This window comes from Python bivittatus, unplaced genomic scaffold (assembly GCF_059951505.1).
Source record: "Python bivittatus isolate LINGU-HERP-01145 unplaced genomic scaffold, Pbiv_v1 ctg000650_np1212, whole genome shotgun sequence".
Taxonomy (NCBI): domain Eukaryota; kingdom Metazoa; phylum Chordata; class Lepidosauria; order Squamata; family Pythonidae; genus Python; species Python bivittatus.
The window spans coordinates 629,110-646,170 of NW_028277093.1; the positions used below are offsets into that span (position 1 = coordinate 629,110).

Here is a 17,061-nt window from a genome sequence, read left to right on the forward strand (position 1 = left end):
GCGGTCAGCAGGTCGGCCGCGGGGAGAGCGCCCCCTGGTGGGTCCTGCGGGCAGCGCCTGTGGAGGCGAGGGCGCGAGGCCGCCGTAGAGGCCGTCCAGGCCGCCCCTGCTCAGGGGCGCTTGCCGGCCTCAGGGCAGCCAGCTGCCAGTCAAACAGAGGTGCTGGGCAGGAGACGAGGAGGAGGCAGGCGGGGAGGGGGGCCAAGATGGCTGCCTGGCAGCTCTGCCGCCGCAGGCCTCACGAGGAAGAGGCTGAATACGCAGAGCCAAAGTAAGGGATGCAGTTAAAAGATGAGGAGAGGCAGCCGCCGAGAAGCCTGGGGGGAGAGAGGCGGTTCTTGTCTCCCCTCAGAACCGGCGCGAGGGAAGAGTCTCCCTCAGAGGCAGCCGAGAGTGTGGAAAGGAGGAGAGTCCGGGCGCCCAGCCGGGGAGAAACCGGCAGAAAAGACGAAGAAAAAATTAAAGACTTTGACAGGGCAGAAATAGAAGAGAGAAACTAATACAAGTAAAAGACACAATCAAATTGGGTAGAAAAAGGAGTAATACGTTAATAAATAAATTAATAAATATACAGGAATTAAGAAGCAGAAATGTAGAAGTCAGCCATAAAACAATATGTTGCAGATATAGAATAGAAAGATATGAAAATATACTGAAATTGGGCTTTAAAGCATATAGTGTAGATAAAGAGTTAAAATAGAAAATAGTTTTATTATTAAGGTTCATTTCTACATTAGTCTTCAACTTCGTTTCTTTTATTCATAAGTTTTCCTTTTGTAAAATAAAAGTTTCCCCCCGGCCACTGAAGGGAGACACAAAAACCCGAACAACTGTCCATATTGCCAGTCCTTTGCATTGGACTGGAATCCAAACGGCCTGGAATCCTACGGAGTCTGATTTGCTGTTTCAAAAAAAGAACCTGCAACGGAATCCACAGATATTCTGTGTATCTGCCCAGGATGGTGCAGAGATACAAAAGAGGACAAACATTTAATAAGACATACAGGTAATCCTCTATGACAGCAATTGGGACGGGAATTTCTGTCGCAAAGCAGTGTGATTGTAAAGCGCAACCACTTCACTTAGCGAAGGCAATCCCTGCTGTCCCGGTTGCAGTCGTTAAACTGAATCCCATGGTCGTTAGGCGAGGCAACTTCCTGCTGGCTTCCCACAACCAAAGTCAGTGGGGAAGCTGGTAAGAAGTTGCAAGTCCCAGAGTAAGAGGCTGCTGCTGGGTGGGGTAGGGAGCGAGGGGGTGTGGGAGAGGTGCAGTGAGTGTGTGAGGGAGGGTCAAGGACAGTGTGTGGGGTCAGGGAATGTGTGCGGGGGTACGGCGAGGGCCAGAAGGTGTGCGAGGGTGCAGGTCGGGGAGGATGTGCGGGGGTGCAGCACAGGTCAGGAAGGTGCACAGGGCTGCGGTTTGGGGAGGGTGTATGAGAGGCCAGCATGGCGCGAGTGCAGAGGGGCTGGGAGAGGGTGCAAGGGTGGGGGAAACTTATCCTAGCAACTTGTGACCTTCACTGCCAGCTTCCCCATTGACTTCCCCATTAACTTTCTGGGGAAGCCAGCAGGGAAGGTTGTAAATGGTGATCATGTGATCATGGGGCACTTGGCAACTGATTGTAAGTGTGAACCCATTGCCAAGCGCCTAGATCGCAATCATGTGACCACGGGAGTGCTGGGACAGCTGGAACTTCAAGGACCAATTGTAACCACAATTTGTTCAGTGCCATCATAACTTCAAACGGTCACTGAATGAATTGTCATAGGTTGAGGACAATCTGTATCATCAGACAAAATCTGATAAAAGCATTGAATTCCATCAGGAAAATAATAAGCCCAACAATTTCACTGATAAAGACACAGCAAGAATTACTCAGTGAAGGCCAGAATATATTATGGTTGATGTACTTACAAATTGCCAGAAGGATAAAATCTGATCTTAAGAGTGAGGGAGGGATGCTAAGAAAAATGAAAGAATTTGAAATGCTCATACAAAACCAATACCATCTGTTAGGGTGCATATATAAACTACTATGACCTGCAGACAGAAGAAATAAAAAGTGCATGATAAAATGGATGCAACATTTTAAACATTTACAGCACAACAATGGGAAGAATTATGGACCAACTCTAATTTATAATCTAAAAGAAAACTGGTATAAAATGTTTTATAGATGGTACACAACTTCATCAGTCATTTCCAAGATCATATTTATTTGCAAATGTTGGAAATGCTATGAAACAGAAGGAACATTTTACCATGGTGGACATGTAAAAAAACTCAAAAGTATTGGCAAGATAATATACATAACATCATTCAGAGAATTTTGGAAATTAAATTTGAAATGAAGACACATTTTTTTTATTAGGTATAATCCCAGAATGTATCAACAAGAAATATCGTAATTTATTGAGATACATGCTCACAGCTACAAGAACACAGAAGAGAAGCAAAGGAAGGCTGTTTCCAAAGACAGGGCCAGGACTCCACACAAAGCATCCTGCATTGGTGGGTGGTAGTTGCCACGCACCCTCCCCCAGAAGCATCCTGCGTTGGGGTCATACTGCCCCCGAACACGTAGTCCTGGGGCACTGATACAAGCCTGCCATTTTAGCAAGCCTGATGTTTGCCCAAGCAGTCACTCTTCAGATGGACATAGCCATTGGAAAGAAGAAAAAAAATGGCTGTGGAGGGCCTGCTCTCCTTTGCTGCCAAAACCGCAGCCTGAGCAGGAAGCTGTGTGGAGGATCCTGTAGAAACACACTCATCACAGCGTTCCCTTTTGGGTTAAGCATTTGTATACAGAGCATTAAAAAAGGAGTAAGAAATAGTTCAGGCAGTCCCCAGGTTAGGAACCTGACTTATGGACAGTTTGTACTTACAAACAGGCTGCCTATTCCGAAAAATGGCAGACGGCATTCTCCTTCCTCAAGCCAATGAACCGCTGAGGCCACACATTTTTAATATACAGCCTGTTTCCAGCGGTTCATGAAAACATTCTGCGGCTTCAGCAGCTTGTCGGCTTGAGGAAGAATGCTGTCTGCCATTTTTAGTAATAGGCAGCCCATTTATAAGTACGAGTTCCGACTTACATACAAATTGGAGTTAAAGATAGACTTAGGAACAGATTTTGTTCTTAACCCGGGGACTGTCTGTAACCCAAAGAAATTAAAGATATAAGAAAAAGAAAAGGAAATATAGCAAGAACTAGTTTACAGCAACAGCATTCACTGCCTTTCTGTCCTTCCAAAGCATCCTATACTGCTTCATATGTGGCATTTTGTTCGTACAAAGGGATGTTCATACACCCAGCCATTTTTGCTTATTTCAATAAACATTCCTTACAAAAGGCCACCTACTACCCACTGCTTTCCCACCAAGATTTGCACACCTTCAAATTTGTGGTTTTCCTGGAAAAATACAGGCGCGCCTTCTTTTGCACAGTATGAACGGATGCCTTTGCCACTGTCCTCAGGTGATCCTCCGCCTCTGGCACCTTCCTCTATCGCTGCTGCCCAAGAGAGGTGCCTGTTGGCTTTAGCTGGGCAGCTGGGATGGCCTTCCCACCTTGGTCGAGTGGGCTAAGAGTAGGTATATACCCTTGGCGCACATTCTTGGCGTTTCCACTCTTCCTGCCCAGGGACACCAACCCAACCTAGTTTTTCTATGGGTTCTCAGTTGAGCAGATCCTTGTTTGTGAGCTAAGATGGCTGGTTTTGCTCTTGGTTCCGTCCACACGTGCCAGCTTTTTCAGTCCGAGCCAGAAAAGGTACTTTCTCTGAATCCAGACTCCCTTAAGCGCGACTCCCTCCCTTTATTAAGGCGTTGACAGGGGCAGGGTTATTACAAGGAATGGAGGTGGGCGGCATAGACATTTAATTAATTGATTAATTAATAATTAATTAATAATTGATTGATTGATTAATTAATAACTAGACATTTCAGGCATCTCCGGTTCTGTGCCGTGCCAGGTTACAAACATCTGTTCAGCCCGGTCTATGCGTATGGTTTTACAAACGAGTCCCGTGCTCTGCACGCTGCTCGACAGTGCGGCTTGCTATTGATTTGAAGGCAGCCCAGCCGCGCCTCCAGCATCCTGAACCCCGCCCCAGAGGACCAAGCAAGCGGATCCCCTGAGTGGAGACCCGAGGGAAGCCCGCGACCCCGCTCCCCCTCCTCGCTACGGACTTTAGCGCGCCCTCGTGGCTGGAGCGGGGAAGGGAGCGCGCGCGGCCGCGGCGGAGGCGCAGGCGGAGGCGGAGGCGGGCTGGACCAGCGGGTCTCCGAGCCGGTCCGGGCGCGCTGGCGCTGGGGGGCGAACCTGGGCCGGCCGAGCCCGCAGCGTTTCCGGGCGCAGCTGAGCGAGGCCCGGCGCGGCAGCGACGCCCTCCTGGCCCGGGACGCGGCGCCCTCGGCGGCGGAGCAGCCGCGGTTCCAGGGCTTCCTGCGGCTGGAGATGGCGCTGCCCCGCCGGTGCCAGGCGCGCGGCGAGAGGGAGGCGGCCTCTCCCCCCAGCCGCGAAGGAAGCGCGCTCCGGCCGGCCCTGCAGCGAGCTCCGCCAGAGGTGCGCGAGCGGGAGGCGCGTCTCCTGCGGGGAGAAAAGGACACGTGGCCTGAGCCCCGGGCAGAGGCCGAGGGGGACGCCCGGCGCGCGGCGCGCCAGGATCCGCTGCGGGGCGCCCCGAGGGAACCCCCGGCAGGGAACCTCCGCGCGCTCCCCTGCCCCCCGGGGCCGCGCGCCGTTTGCAGCCGCCTGCACCGCCTGTGCCGGGCGTGGCTGCAGCCCGAGCGGCGCAGCAAGGCGCAGATGCTGGACCTGGTGCTGCTGGAGCGGCTGCTGGCCGCGCTGCCCGCCGAGGTGGCGCGCTGGGTGCGCGAGTGCGGCGCGGAGAGCAGCGCGCAGGCCGTGGCCCTGGCCGAGGGCTGCCTGCTGAGCCGGGCCGAGGAGCGGAAGGAGCGGCCGCGGGGGGGGCGCCAGGTGAGGCAGGGCGTCCGGAGAGCGCAGGCGGGTCGGAGGGCGCGTTTCGCGGAGCGCAGAGCGCCGCGGAGGCGACTTGGGCCGGGCGCCCAGAAACGTTTGGGCCAACAGGTGCGTTACGGCCAGGGAAGCGGGACGGTGCGAGGAGACTCAGACCGGCACGCGCGCGCGCAACACACGCACACTCTCCCCCCCCCGCCCCCCGGGGTAGAAGAGGGAGGAAGGGAAAGGCGGGCAGACTCGGAGGGTTCAGTCCCTGCAGCGCATCTCGCCAGAGTTCGGCTCTCTTCCTGCGGGGTCAGTTTTCTGATCCGGCCTGCCTCCTGGGGTTCTTAGCTGTCTTCGTGCCCCTTCTTTGGGCTTTATTAATAAAGAGGTTTCCCTCTGAAGGCAGATTGCCCACGCCCAAGGGTGGATTTGGGAGAATTCTTCCCTTGTCGCTTCTCCACTGGTGGAGATGGGCTGCTCTAAAGTTTAGGGCCCAGAACAACCATCTCTTTCTTCTGGGTTTCACTTTGTTTTTTGGTGCTTTTGAGTCAGTGTTGACTCCTGGCAAGTGCCTGGACCAGTCCCTGCAGTTTTCTTGGCAAGGTTTTTCCGAGCGGTTTTCCATTGCCTGCTTCCTAGGGCTGCAAGTGAGCGGCTGGCCCAAGTCCCCCGGTTGGCACTGTGCATGAGGTAGGACTAGAATTCATGGTCTCCCGGTTTCTAGCCAGGTGCCTTAACCACTATGCCAAGCTGGCTCTTCTCCTGTGCTGTTATGTTATTCCCCTGCTGTGCTTCTACTGATACAGGTCCAGGCGCCCCTCTTGCAGACCATCACTGAACATCTGGATGGAAGGAGGGGGATGTCGAACTCCTCTCAGAAGCTGCTCTCGCAGGGGATCTCCCAGTCAGACTCGAGTCAGGACACTTCTCCAGGTAAGGGAAGGGTCTTCCAAGCCGTGTGACGTTCCACAGAGAGATTCCAGCTTGCTCTCATTCTCTGGGACCACTTGTGTATGATTGATTGATTGATTGATTGATTATGTGGCATCTAGTTGTCGTCAACTCTTAGGGACCACATAGATACGTTTCTCCAAGATGATCTGCCCCTAACCTGGTCTTTTGTATCTTCCAGTGGTCGTGTGTATGATACACCGCAGTGAGATGGGCGGTGACAAATTTGAAACATAAATAAATAAAGTAAATAAATATCTCCCTGTATTTTGGGGGAAAGCCTGCTTCCACCACTTTTATCTTCTTCGCAGAGAATGGAATGACATCCCTGACATTTGTAGGATTGCCTCCTTTTTCTGATGAAAGCGAAAGAGCGCCTGATCCTCCAACTCAGGTAGGAAAAGAGAAGACATAGAGAACCATTTGGAAATGTCCTATTTTGTTTTGTGGCCCAGTCTGTTAATATCGCTGTCGCGGAGCAACATGCAATGGAGACGTTGGGATCAATTATACCCAGCTTACCTACTGTTCAAGATTGTTGCAGAGAATAAAATATATACACTGAGCAATTCTTGTTAAACAATTGAATTAATCTTTTCAAAACTTCATGACTTTCTCCTCTTCTGCATGAGGTAGTTTACAATAAAATGTAAAGACACCCTCAGCTCCTGGTTCTTTCATCTACTCCGATTTCTTAGCACCATTACGGACATGGCTTGCCTTTGGTTTTCCTGGGATTTTTAAAAAAATTATTATTATTTCCCAGTTTATCCAATTACCTTGGAATTTCCAGGCAGTCCACATAAGCAGTGCTAATTAGGACTGATGCTATATGGCTTCCAGCATCGACTAAGGCTTTCCATCTGCTGAGTTTATAAGAACAGAGTTTATAAGAATATATTTTATTGATTGATTGATTGATTGATTGATTGAATTTTTCAACCACCCATCTCCCCCCAATGGGGGAACTCTGGGCGATTCACAACAAACATTAAAAACATAAAATATATAAATACATAAAACCTTAATTAAAAAATTACTAAAAAGAAGAAGGAGAGACCAAGAGGATGAAAAATGTGAGGTTGAAGGCAGAAGGCCTCTATGGGGCTAGCCATCCCCATGCTTGAGGTATTCCCACCCCACCCCAGGCCAGGTGGCAGAACCAGGTCTTCAAAGCCTTACGGAAGGCCAGGAGTGTGAGGGCTAATCGCACCTCCGGGGGCAGGATGTTCCAAAGAGCAGGGGCTACCGCAGAGAAGGCCCGCCTTCTGGACCCCGCCAGTCGAAGTTCTTTCACTGAGGGGGTCCGAAGCGTGCCCTCTCTGTGTGATCGGGTGGGACGGGTTGAAGTCATAGGGGAGAGGCGATCCCTTAGATAACCTGGTCCCATGCCATGTAGGGCTTTAAAGGTGATAACCAACACCTTGAATTGGACCCGGAAGCAAACTGGCACCTAATGCAGCTTGCGGAGCAGAGGTGTTACATGGGCCCTCCTTGGGGCTCCAACAACATGAAATAAATAAATATGAAGAGCCCGGAAAAACATGGCAGCTATAGTTAACAGTTACGAGGAGTCAGCCTTTTTAAAAATTCCTTTGGAGGTTTTTAATTTCATTCATCCAAATGCATTTACAATGTGCTGCACTGCTCAGAAGCAGTTAAATGATCAAATTTGCTAATTAGAGATCGGAAAAGCTTCATTTCAAATTAGTGAATAGAAAAAAAAGTAGAGTTCTATAAAAATCTATAAAATGGCAGGTAATATGGCAAGTAGAATAGATTTTTCTACTATCTTTTTAAAAAATATCTAATGAAAATGCCATATAGAAAATTCTCCAGAAAAGTGTATCCCAAGATCTTATAATCCAACCACGTGGGAATTTCATAGCAACTTCTAAGCATCTGGTTTCTGATTGGATTTGAATACCAACCAGTGCTACCCGCAACGTCAGCATAATTTTCTCCCCAACCCAACTTCATTAGTTCCCATCCGGCTTCCTTGGAATCTAGTTAGGAACCGAAATAGGGCTGTGTCTCATGGTGTTCCACACAGATCCCTAGATACGCTCTCTCAGCACTTTCAAGAAAGTTTTGAGCATGGACAGGATTCTTCCTGGGGGGACCCAATGATCCATTGAGTAAAATGTCAGACACTTCATTCTGCAGCTGTGAAGAAGGCCTTCAGCCACTGGTGTCTCCAAAGCCCTTTTTGTGAACTAAGGAAGAGAATCCTTCAATTCCTTCCTGGACCTTTCTGTTTTCCGTTTTCAGAGTCCTGTGTCCTTTGAGGAGGTGGCCGTGTATTTCTCTGAGGAGGAGTGGTCACAACTGAATCCTGACCAGAAAGCCCTGCATGGGGAAGTCATGCTGGAAAATTCTAGGAATGTGGCTTCTCTGGGTATGGTCTCCGCTCTTCATTCAGATACTTAGAGGAGGCATCTGGTGGCCAGTCGTGACCACCTTTTCCACATAAAACATTACCTAGCCAGATTCCTTCTTCTGCACCAAAGAAGAAAGGAGGTCAATAGTAGTCTGCTTAGATATTTCATGTAACTATTCCTCATCTAATATTTGAGAGGATTCTCCATAGTGAATTCTTCGGTCTCACCAACCACAGACTATCTGCTTGGCTTTGGACGATAAATGAAATTAGTCTGACCTTCTTACCACCTGATCTCCATTTGTCTTGAACCAGCTGCCTCCTCGTTTGTCCTACGAAGCATTGGTGTTTTCTTAGGCAGGCTACTGATTGATGCATCATCGTCTTCTGGGTGAAATTGGCGGGGAGGGGCTGTTCTCTGTGTAAACAAGTGAAAGGCCTAAGCCCTAAGCCATTAACATCTATGGGACAGTGACCAACATCTTGATTTCACTTGGAAATATACTGTTACATAGTGCAGATCCCACAGCAACAGAGTAGCATGGTAGTATCAAGACTGACCAGTAAGCACGTAGGTCACTACATTTTGGACAAGCTAAAATTTTAGGGTGGCCTTCAAGGGAAGCCCCATGTAGAGTGATCTGAATGAGAGATGGCAAGGACATAAATCACTGTCCTTCGTGCATCTGTGAGAGCAACCAGTGCAGTTTCTATTTCATGCCTGGGCTTAAATCCAGATTGCCAGGGGTCTAGATAACTAAGGTCCTCCAGAGTGGCTGTAGCCCTACCTCTTTCTCCACATCCTTCCCCAAGAAGGGGTAGTTGGAAATAGGATGAATGTTGTTCATTTCTGTTGGAACCAGGCCCACCCAGGTCACCTACCTGAATCAAACCTTCCCTCAAAATCCCACTGTCTAGCCTGAATACTACTCCTAAACCTTTCTCTGGCTGCTTTCACCAAGCAGCTGTGCAGGAGCACAACACGTGTCAAGGATAAGGCACAGAGAAATGTGCTGCTTCCTTGATATCCTCAAGCTCAAAACCTCCCAGGCAGCATCTTATCATTTCAGTAGATTCCATCCATCTAGCTTCCAGTTTGGAGCCCACGCAAGTGATTATGTCCACAAAATGGTTGGCCAAATTACACTAATTTGTTCTTCCAGTTCCTCTTTCCCTAAAAGAGTCGAAGTCACTTAGAATAATGCAGTAGGCCAGCATTCCTCAGATACACTAAGGGTGATCATTCCACACAAAGAATTAGATCAGAACCTCTTTCATCAGAATCCCAAAGTAAATCTTAGAGATTGTTTTATGTTGGTCAGGAGAACAGACTTTGAAAATACCGGAGAGTCAATTTCTACATTCCCATACTCAATTTTTAACTTAGTTTTGCTATAACTTTCACTCTTTCTTTTTATCTCAAGGAGCTAAGGGGCAGGAGAATGAGAATTACAGGGAACCATTCCAGAAGATCAGGAATGAAGAGAGAAAAGAGGATTTTGCAGAAGCAAAAAGACAGGAGAAAATCCAATCAGCAAACGGGAGGAAGAAAAGCACAACTTCTGATTCTGCACTTATTCAAGCCAACGTTCTTGCCCAAGAAAGTCACAATGGAAAACAAAAGAGAAAGTATTTAGGGAAAAGTGTGAAAATATTCAAAGACAAATTGTATTTAAACAAAAATTATAGAACCTGTGCTAAAGGGGAAGATCAATGCAAGGAGGACAAAAAAAATTGCAATCAGATACTCACCATTTCTTTACATGAAAAAATAAACATGGAAGAAAAAACATATAAATGTTTTGATTGTGGAAAGAACTTTAACCGGAAGTGTGACCTAAATTATCATAAAAGGATCCACACAGGAGAAAAACCATATAAATGTGTGGAATGTGGGAAGAACTTCAGGTGGAGCAGTGATCTTACTTCCCATAAAAGGATCCACACAGGGGAGAAGCCATATAAATGCATGGAATGTAGGAAGACCTTCAGGACAAGCAGTGAACTTATTTTGCATAAAAGGATCCACACAGGGGAGAAACCATATAAATGCATCGAGTGTGAGAAGAGCTTCAGGACAAGTGGTGAACTTACCTCCCATAAAAGGAACCATATGGGGGAAAAATCATATAAATGCATGGAATGTGGGAAGAGCTTCACGTGCAATATTCAGCTCAGTTCCCATAAGAGGCTCCACACAGGAGAGAAACCATATAAATGCATCGAGTGTGGGAAGACCTTTAAGGGAAACAGTGAACTTGTTTTCCATAAAAGGATCCACAGAGGGGAGAAGCCATACAAATGTATGGACTGTGGGAAAAGCTTCAGGTGAAGCTGCTACCTTAGTTCCCATAAAAGGCTCCACACAGGAGAGAAACCATATAAATGTACAGACTGTGGGAAGAGCTTCATGCGGAGTACTCAACTTACATCCCATAAAAGAACTCACATGGGCGAGGAGCCATATAAATGTACTGACTGTGGAAAGAGCTTCCGTGAAAATTGGTCCCTTACTAGACATAAAAGGATCCATACAGGGGAGAAACCATATCAATGCATTGAGTGTGGAATAAGCTTCAGGTGGAGCCATCAGCTAACTTCCCATAAAAGAATCCATTCTAAGGATAAACCATATAAATGCATGGAATGTGGAAAGAGCTTCTGTGAAAATAGTCCCCTTAATCTTCATAAAAGCATCCACAGAGGGGGAAAACCATATAAATGCATGGATTGTGGGAACAGTTTCATGTGCAGCAATCAACTTATATCCCATAGAAGGATCCACACAGGAGAAAAACCTTTTAAATGCATGGAATGTGAAAAATGCTTCCGATGGAGTCAACAGCTTACATCTCATAAAAGGGTCCATTCAGAGGAGAAACCATATAAATGTGGTGAGTGTGGAAAGAGCTTCCGTTGGAGTCAACAGCTTACATCTCATAAAAGGGTCCATTCAGAGGAGAAACCATATAAATGTGGTGAGTGTGGAAAGAACTTTAGGTGGAGAAATCAACTTAGTTCACATAAAATGATCCACACGGGGGAGAAACCCTATAAATGTATGGAATGCGGAAAGAGTTTCAACAGGAGTGCTAACCTTATTTCCCATAGAAGGGTCCACACAGGAGAGAAACCATATACGTGTGTGGAATGTGGGAAGAGCTTCAGGTGGAGCTATCACCTTACTTCCCATAAAAGTATCCACACGGGGGAGAAGCCATATAAATGCACAGAATGTGGGAAGAGCTTCCGTGAAAATAGGGTACTTAATAGTCATAAAATGAGCCATAGAGGGGAAAAACTATATAAATGTATGGAATGTGGGAAGAGTTTTGGCTGGAGCCATCAACTAGCTTCCCACAGAAAGATCCATTCAGAGGAGAATGAGTATAAATGTCTGGATTGCGGAAAGTGCTTCAGCACAAGAAGTAATCTTAATTCTCATAAAAGGCTCCATACAGGGGAGAAACCATATAAATGTATGGAGTGTGGGAAGTGTTTCAGCAGGAGTGATTACCTTACTTCCCATAAAAGTATTCACACTGGGGAGAAGCCATATAAATGCTGGGAGTGTGGAAAAAGTTTCAAAGAAAGCAGTAAACTTACTTGCCATAAAAGAATCCACACAGGGGAGAAGCCATATACATGCACAGAGTGTGGAAAGAGCTTCAGGTGGAGCAATTATCTTACTTCCCATAAAAGGATCCACACAGGGGAGAAACCATATAAATGCACAGAGTGTGGGAAGAGCTTCCGGAGGAGCAGTCAGCTAACTTCCCACGCAAAGGTCCACTCAGGTGCTAATCCACAAAAAGCCTAGACTTCCTTGGTTCAGACCACACGTACTTGTCTTTCACATTTTCTGACTCCTGACTCTCTTAAGCCATACTTAAGGCTTGATAGGAATGGCCACAAACAATTAATTTATTGAGGAAAGATTCATACAGTCATTCTTCTTTATCTATTTCTTGTCAATCTGATCCTCATTCTTTGCTTCTGTATCACTGCACTACCTCAGTGTGCTGCTTTTGTGCGTGTCTCTTACGCCACTATGTATCAGTGCACTGCATGTACCTTCAAACTGGTGATATGTGGGCGACACTATGTAATTTTATTTGCATGAAATAGTGTGAGCATGCTTGAAGTAAAACTGGGTTTTGGTTGCACGTGTGACAGATTGGCTAAAATTAGCCGGTAAAGTACACCTTGTCGGTAAGGTGATGTAGAGAGTGAGGAAGACGACTTTGACAGAGGTAGGCAAGATCCATTACCAAAGCAACAAGGGGGAAAATGCATATTAAGTCCACAACAAGCAGCAAATATGCAGGAGAGGTTCAGACAGACACTCCCTAATTCACATGAGTATAAGAAGGGGAGGAGGTACAGCACAATCAGGCTGGCAAGATTGTGTTGTTATAGCCACTCTCATTAAAAGTAATTTTAGCCTTCCTGTGGAGTTGAGTCTGGTCTACCTAGTGGGGCTGAGAAGTCCTTAACCTCAGCAGGGAAGGCTGATTGTGGCAATGGTTCAGCTATGGCTAGTGCTCTCACGTACACCTTCTGTATCTTACTGAATAGCATAATGTGGAAGTGTAAATAATAATGGTTATGAATAATCACAGGAATAAATCATCCTTTCCGATGAACAGAACCTAGCCAATACCTAACAAGGAAACAGAGGCACAAATATGTTTTAGAAGTGCAATTCAGTGATTCATAGAAGTTTTGAAAGGCCTGCATTGTTTTTCCTTGTCTCTTTCTACCTTCAGTGTTTTTACAGATGTCATAATATTGCTTTTGTGTTTTACCAGTTCTCAAATGGGCAGTTCATGGTCTGTTCCCCAGTCAGCCCCTGGCACTGTCTTCGCCGTTATAACTGAGCTCTTCTACCTTTTGTAGCAATAATGTAGTCAGTTTAATTTCTGTGTACAAGTAGTTTTTGTTTACCAGTGGTAATTGAGACTGGGAACTCTGTTCTAAGTGACACAGTCATAAGGTGTGATGTCACATGACCGTGCCGACTTACAGCGGCAGTTCTGGTGGTCCCAGTTGCCATCATTAGGCAAATCCTGCACAGTCACAGCATCCCGCAGTCACGTGATCACCATTTGTGACCTCTTGCCAGCTTTGCCATTGACTTTGCTTGTTTGAAGCCAGCAGTGAAAGTTGCAAATGGTGATGACTTGACCACAGGACAATGAGATCATTGTAATTGCCAGCCGGTTGCCAAGCACCTGAGTCACAATCATATGATCGTGGGGATGCTGTGACGGCTTCAACCATGAGGATTGGTCATTAAGTACCTTTTGTTCAGTGCCGTTGTAACTTTGAATGGTTGCTGAACAAGTGGACATTAAACGAGGACTACCTGTATTTCCAGCTTTGGCATTCCAGTCTCTAACCAGAAGCAGCACATGTTCTGTCAAATTTCAGATTGCACCTCACCATAAAACTCGTCACCCTCTTTTTCTTCTGCATTAGTGGTTGATGCAGAAACTTGGATAGCCGTCATATTAAAGGGTTGTCTGCAAAATCTTACTGATGTTATTCAGTCATTGATTGCATTGTAGCCAAGTATTGTTCTTGCTGTACCTTTCCTAACTATAAAACCAACTCTGCTGTTTTTCATGTCATGAGTGGTAATCTGTCCAATTTTGATTTGCTGATGCCTAAGATGTCAATGTGCAGTTGATTCATTTCATTTTTCACTATGTTGAGCTTTCCCAAGTTCATGTTTATTATGTTCCATGTTTCCACTGTAATTTTGTCTTTGCAGTGTCAGAGTTTCTTTTCCTATATGGCAACATCCACAACTAGATGTTGTGCAGGCTCTAATTTAGCCACATCATAAATTGCATTACTACTCTGAATGACCTTCAGCATTTCCACACTAGCATGCTGAGTGCCATCTGACGAGAGGGGCCCTCCTCTGCCACTACGTCACCCATCACCGTATACTGTCTATCCATGTGGATTTCTTGATAGAAATACAGGAATGGTTTACCCTTGCCTTTTCATGCCCAGAATGAATGGAACCTTTGCCATTGTCATTAAAGTGATCTTCCATCTCCAGCATCTTCCTGTATTGCCGTTGCCCAATATAAGCACCCTGCTTGCTTTAGCTAGCAGCTGGGATGACCTTCATGCTTTAAGGAGAATATATTTTTGACATGCTTCTGCCATTCCCTGCTCATCCACTCCAAGAGTAACCCACCGCAACAAGGAGGCAACGTGGCAGGACTTGGGGGAATTTTTGCAAAGATACTATATATCATAATAAAGAGAGATTTCAAAATTTGGCTGTCAGTCTGGCTGCTACTAGCAGGTTAATTTAAAAAAACGTTCATTTTCTCAATTCTGACAACATACAGCTTAACCTTGATAAGAAACCAGAGAGAATTAATTTACTGAGGAAAATACTGGCATCTATTGGATCTTGCTGCATTTGGCCTCCCTGTGTTGTGATGCAAATTCTACCCCATTTGGATTTGTGTGTGTGTGCACGCGCAACATTGAAACACACAGAAAAAAGGGAACCTGCACTACAATGCTGCTTATTGACGGACCCCATTGCCCTCCCAGATGCTGTCAAAAGAAAAGTTTATAGCTAATTTATTTATTTAAAGCATTTATATGGCCACCATGGCTCTGGGCAGCATACAAAAATCATCCAGCAGCAAATGCAAAAGAAAACACTGTTAAAAAACAACTAATGTAACAAAATGGCAATCAGAAGTAAAATATACATCTCACCTAATTGGGAACTCCACTGCAATGTTACGCAGAGTGCAGAAAATAAGAAATATTAAACCAATGGTAAATACATGTGGTATAGAAAGGATAAAGTATAAGCAATAGCCTTCCTTCTCAAAAAGATTTACATAGTGGAAAAATGAAGTACATCTGCAGACTCTGGAAACAGTATTATGCAAAATGCAGTAAAAATAGTAGTAAATGAAAAAGGGTAAAAAGAGGTTTAATAGCAGGGGTTCCCTTTCTTTCCACAAAAGGAATCACGTAGGAAAAACTACATGAGTGAACTGTCAGAGCTTTACAAACAGAATCTCCAAAGTGAGGAAACATTGAAATCTTAGCATAAAATAACTCAAATGGAGAAAACAGATATGAAGTATGAGGAAAGTTTCAAGAATACTAGTTGAAACCCCACATAAATTTAGGGAAATTAGAGAGGCGTTGAATGTTTGTAATTACTATACCTGGCTTCATGTAAAAGAAGGCACAGAAGGATGGGGAGGAACAGTGGGATGTGGAAGGTGGCTTGGTGGGAAGATCATCTCTCTTTGCACGAATGAACCAATCTGGGGAGAAGCGACATCAGGTGAGATGTGTGACAGCCAAGAGAATTATTCTTTGCATGATTTTCAGGGGTCTGGAAAAAACAGCCCCAGATTGTATCATTTACATTTAATTTACATTTATCATTTACGTGCATCATTTACATTTAATTAGGTTACATTCATTAAATATATTGTAATTTGTGGGGGAGGAGTGTAAGTTACTTTGCCTAAGGAAAGAACTCGCTGGTCGTCCTCCTGAACTGGAGTTTGCGACGGTCCCAAAGATTTCTTCTGGCACCTTGGGAGAGGACTGCCCAGTGGCACGGCTGCCTAGCCCGTTTTGTTGGAAGGAAAATAATCCTTTCCTGTGTTCAGTTCCAGGCCAGGAAGAAGATGCCGGAAGACACTTGTGGAGAATCAAGTTTTTCTTTATTAAAAGAGCCCAAACAGAGCAAGTGAGCAAGGTTGGGCGCAGGGCCACTGCCACATACCCCCTATATATTTTGCTGTTTCTTTTTAGCATGTGCATCGCAGTAGGCGCATACTTGTTCAGGACTTTCAGCTGCAGACTTGCTTCTTTATCTCACCTCTGCCCACGTCTACGTGATCCTCCCACCTTGCTCAAATGGTGTCTCTACGCCTTCCGTTCTGAAATGTTACTTTCCCTGAATATTCTAACAGCGCCCTCTTTATTCCTCCCTGGCGTTCCCCTCACTTTAAGGGAGCCGGCCATTGAAGGGGTGCCTGTGGAAGCTGTGGGCAGGGGGTGAAACATGCAGGGAAAAAAGCTCCTCCCGTCACCTCGGCGGAGGGAGAAAGCCCAGGTCAACTACGGCAGAAACCGGTATCTGTGTAAAAATAAATAAATAGCCGCCCAGAGCCGCTTGGTGTGGCTATATAAATACGATGCATAAACAAATAAGCGAAGCGGCTCTCAAGGCAGGGCGCACCTTGTCAGGGACTCTCTCGCTCTGGGGCCTCAGACCCAGGGGCCAGCCGGGCAGTGCCACCCCTCCCCTCCCCTCCCCAGAGGAGAGTCTGTCTCTGCAGACAACAAACTATAATAGTGCACAGAGTGTGGGAACAGCTTCAGGTTGAAAAGTCACCTAACTTCTCATAAAAGAATCCACACAGGGGAGAAACCATAGAAATGGTCTGAATGTAGAAGGAGTTTTTGTGAAAACAGGACCCTTACTTCTCATGAAGGAATCCGCAGAGGGGAGAAAAAGATATGCATGCATGGAGTATGGAAAGAACTTCAGGTGGAACAATCAACTTACTTCCCATAAAAGGATGCATTCATGCGAAAAACCCTTTAAATGCGTAGACTGTGGGAAGAGCTTCAGTATAAACAGTTCCCTTACTTCCCATAAAAGGATCCATACAGGAGAGAAACTCTTTAAATGCATAGAGTGTGGGAAGAGCTTCAGTTCAAATGGTTCCCTTACTTCTCATAAAAGAA

The 17,061-nt window shown here is 46.1% G+C and overlaps 2 protein-coding genes across 2 annotated transcripts; both read left to right on the plus strand.

The window, feature by feature from the left end:
• The first annotated feature begins 206 nt into the window (after positions 1-206).
• Positions 207-10,633, plus strand: LOC103063929 (uncharacterized). The gene is made up of 6 exons (XM_088151189.1): positions 207-271; positions 4,076-4,982; positions 5,777-5,903; positions 6,233-6,315; positions 8,193-8,319; positions 9,726-10,633. The coding sequence occupies exons 1-6, from the start codon at positions 207-209 to the stop codon at positions 10,631-10,633; spliced, it is 2,217 nt and encodes a 738-aa protein (XP_088007315.1).
• A 78-nt stretch (positions 10,634-10,711) lies between these two features.
• LOC148214454 (uncharacterized) lies at positions 10,712-14,801 on the plus strand. The gene has a single exon (XM_088151432.1). It carries the CDS (start codon positions 10,712-10,714, stop codon positions 12,119-12,121), a length of 1,410 nt encoding a protein of 469 aa, XP_088007558.1. The 3' UTR covers positions 12,122-14,801.
• Positions 14,802-17,061: the final 2,260 nt, after the last annotated feature.

Bases quoted from the DNA above. Each gene is read 5' to 3' on its own strand.
- LOC103063929 (XM_088151189.1), top strand. From the start codon at position 207: ATGGCTGCCTGGCAGCTCTGCCGCCGCAGGCCTCACGAGGAAGAGGCT. The intron at 272-4,075 runs GTAAGGGATGCA...ATTGATTTGAAG, and splicing joins GCTGAATACGCAGAGCCAAA to GCAGCCCAGCCGCGCCTCCA. The intron at 8,320-9,725 runs GTATGGTCTCCG...TTTTATCTCAAG, and splicing joins TAGGAATGTGGCTTCTCTGG to GAGCTAAGGGGCAGGAGAAT.
- LOC148214454 (XM_088151432.1), top strand. From the start codon at position 10,712: ATGCGGAGTACTCAACTTACATCCCATAAAAGAACTCACATGGGCGAG.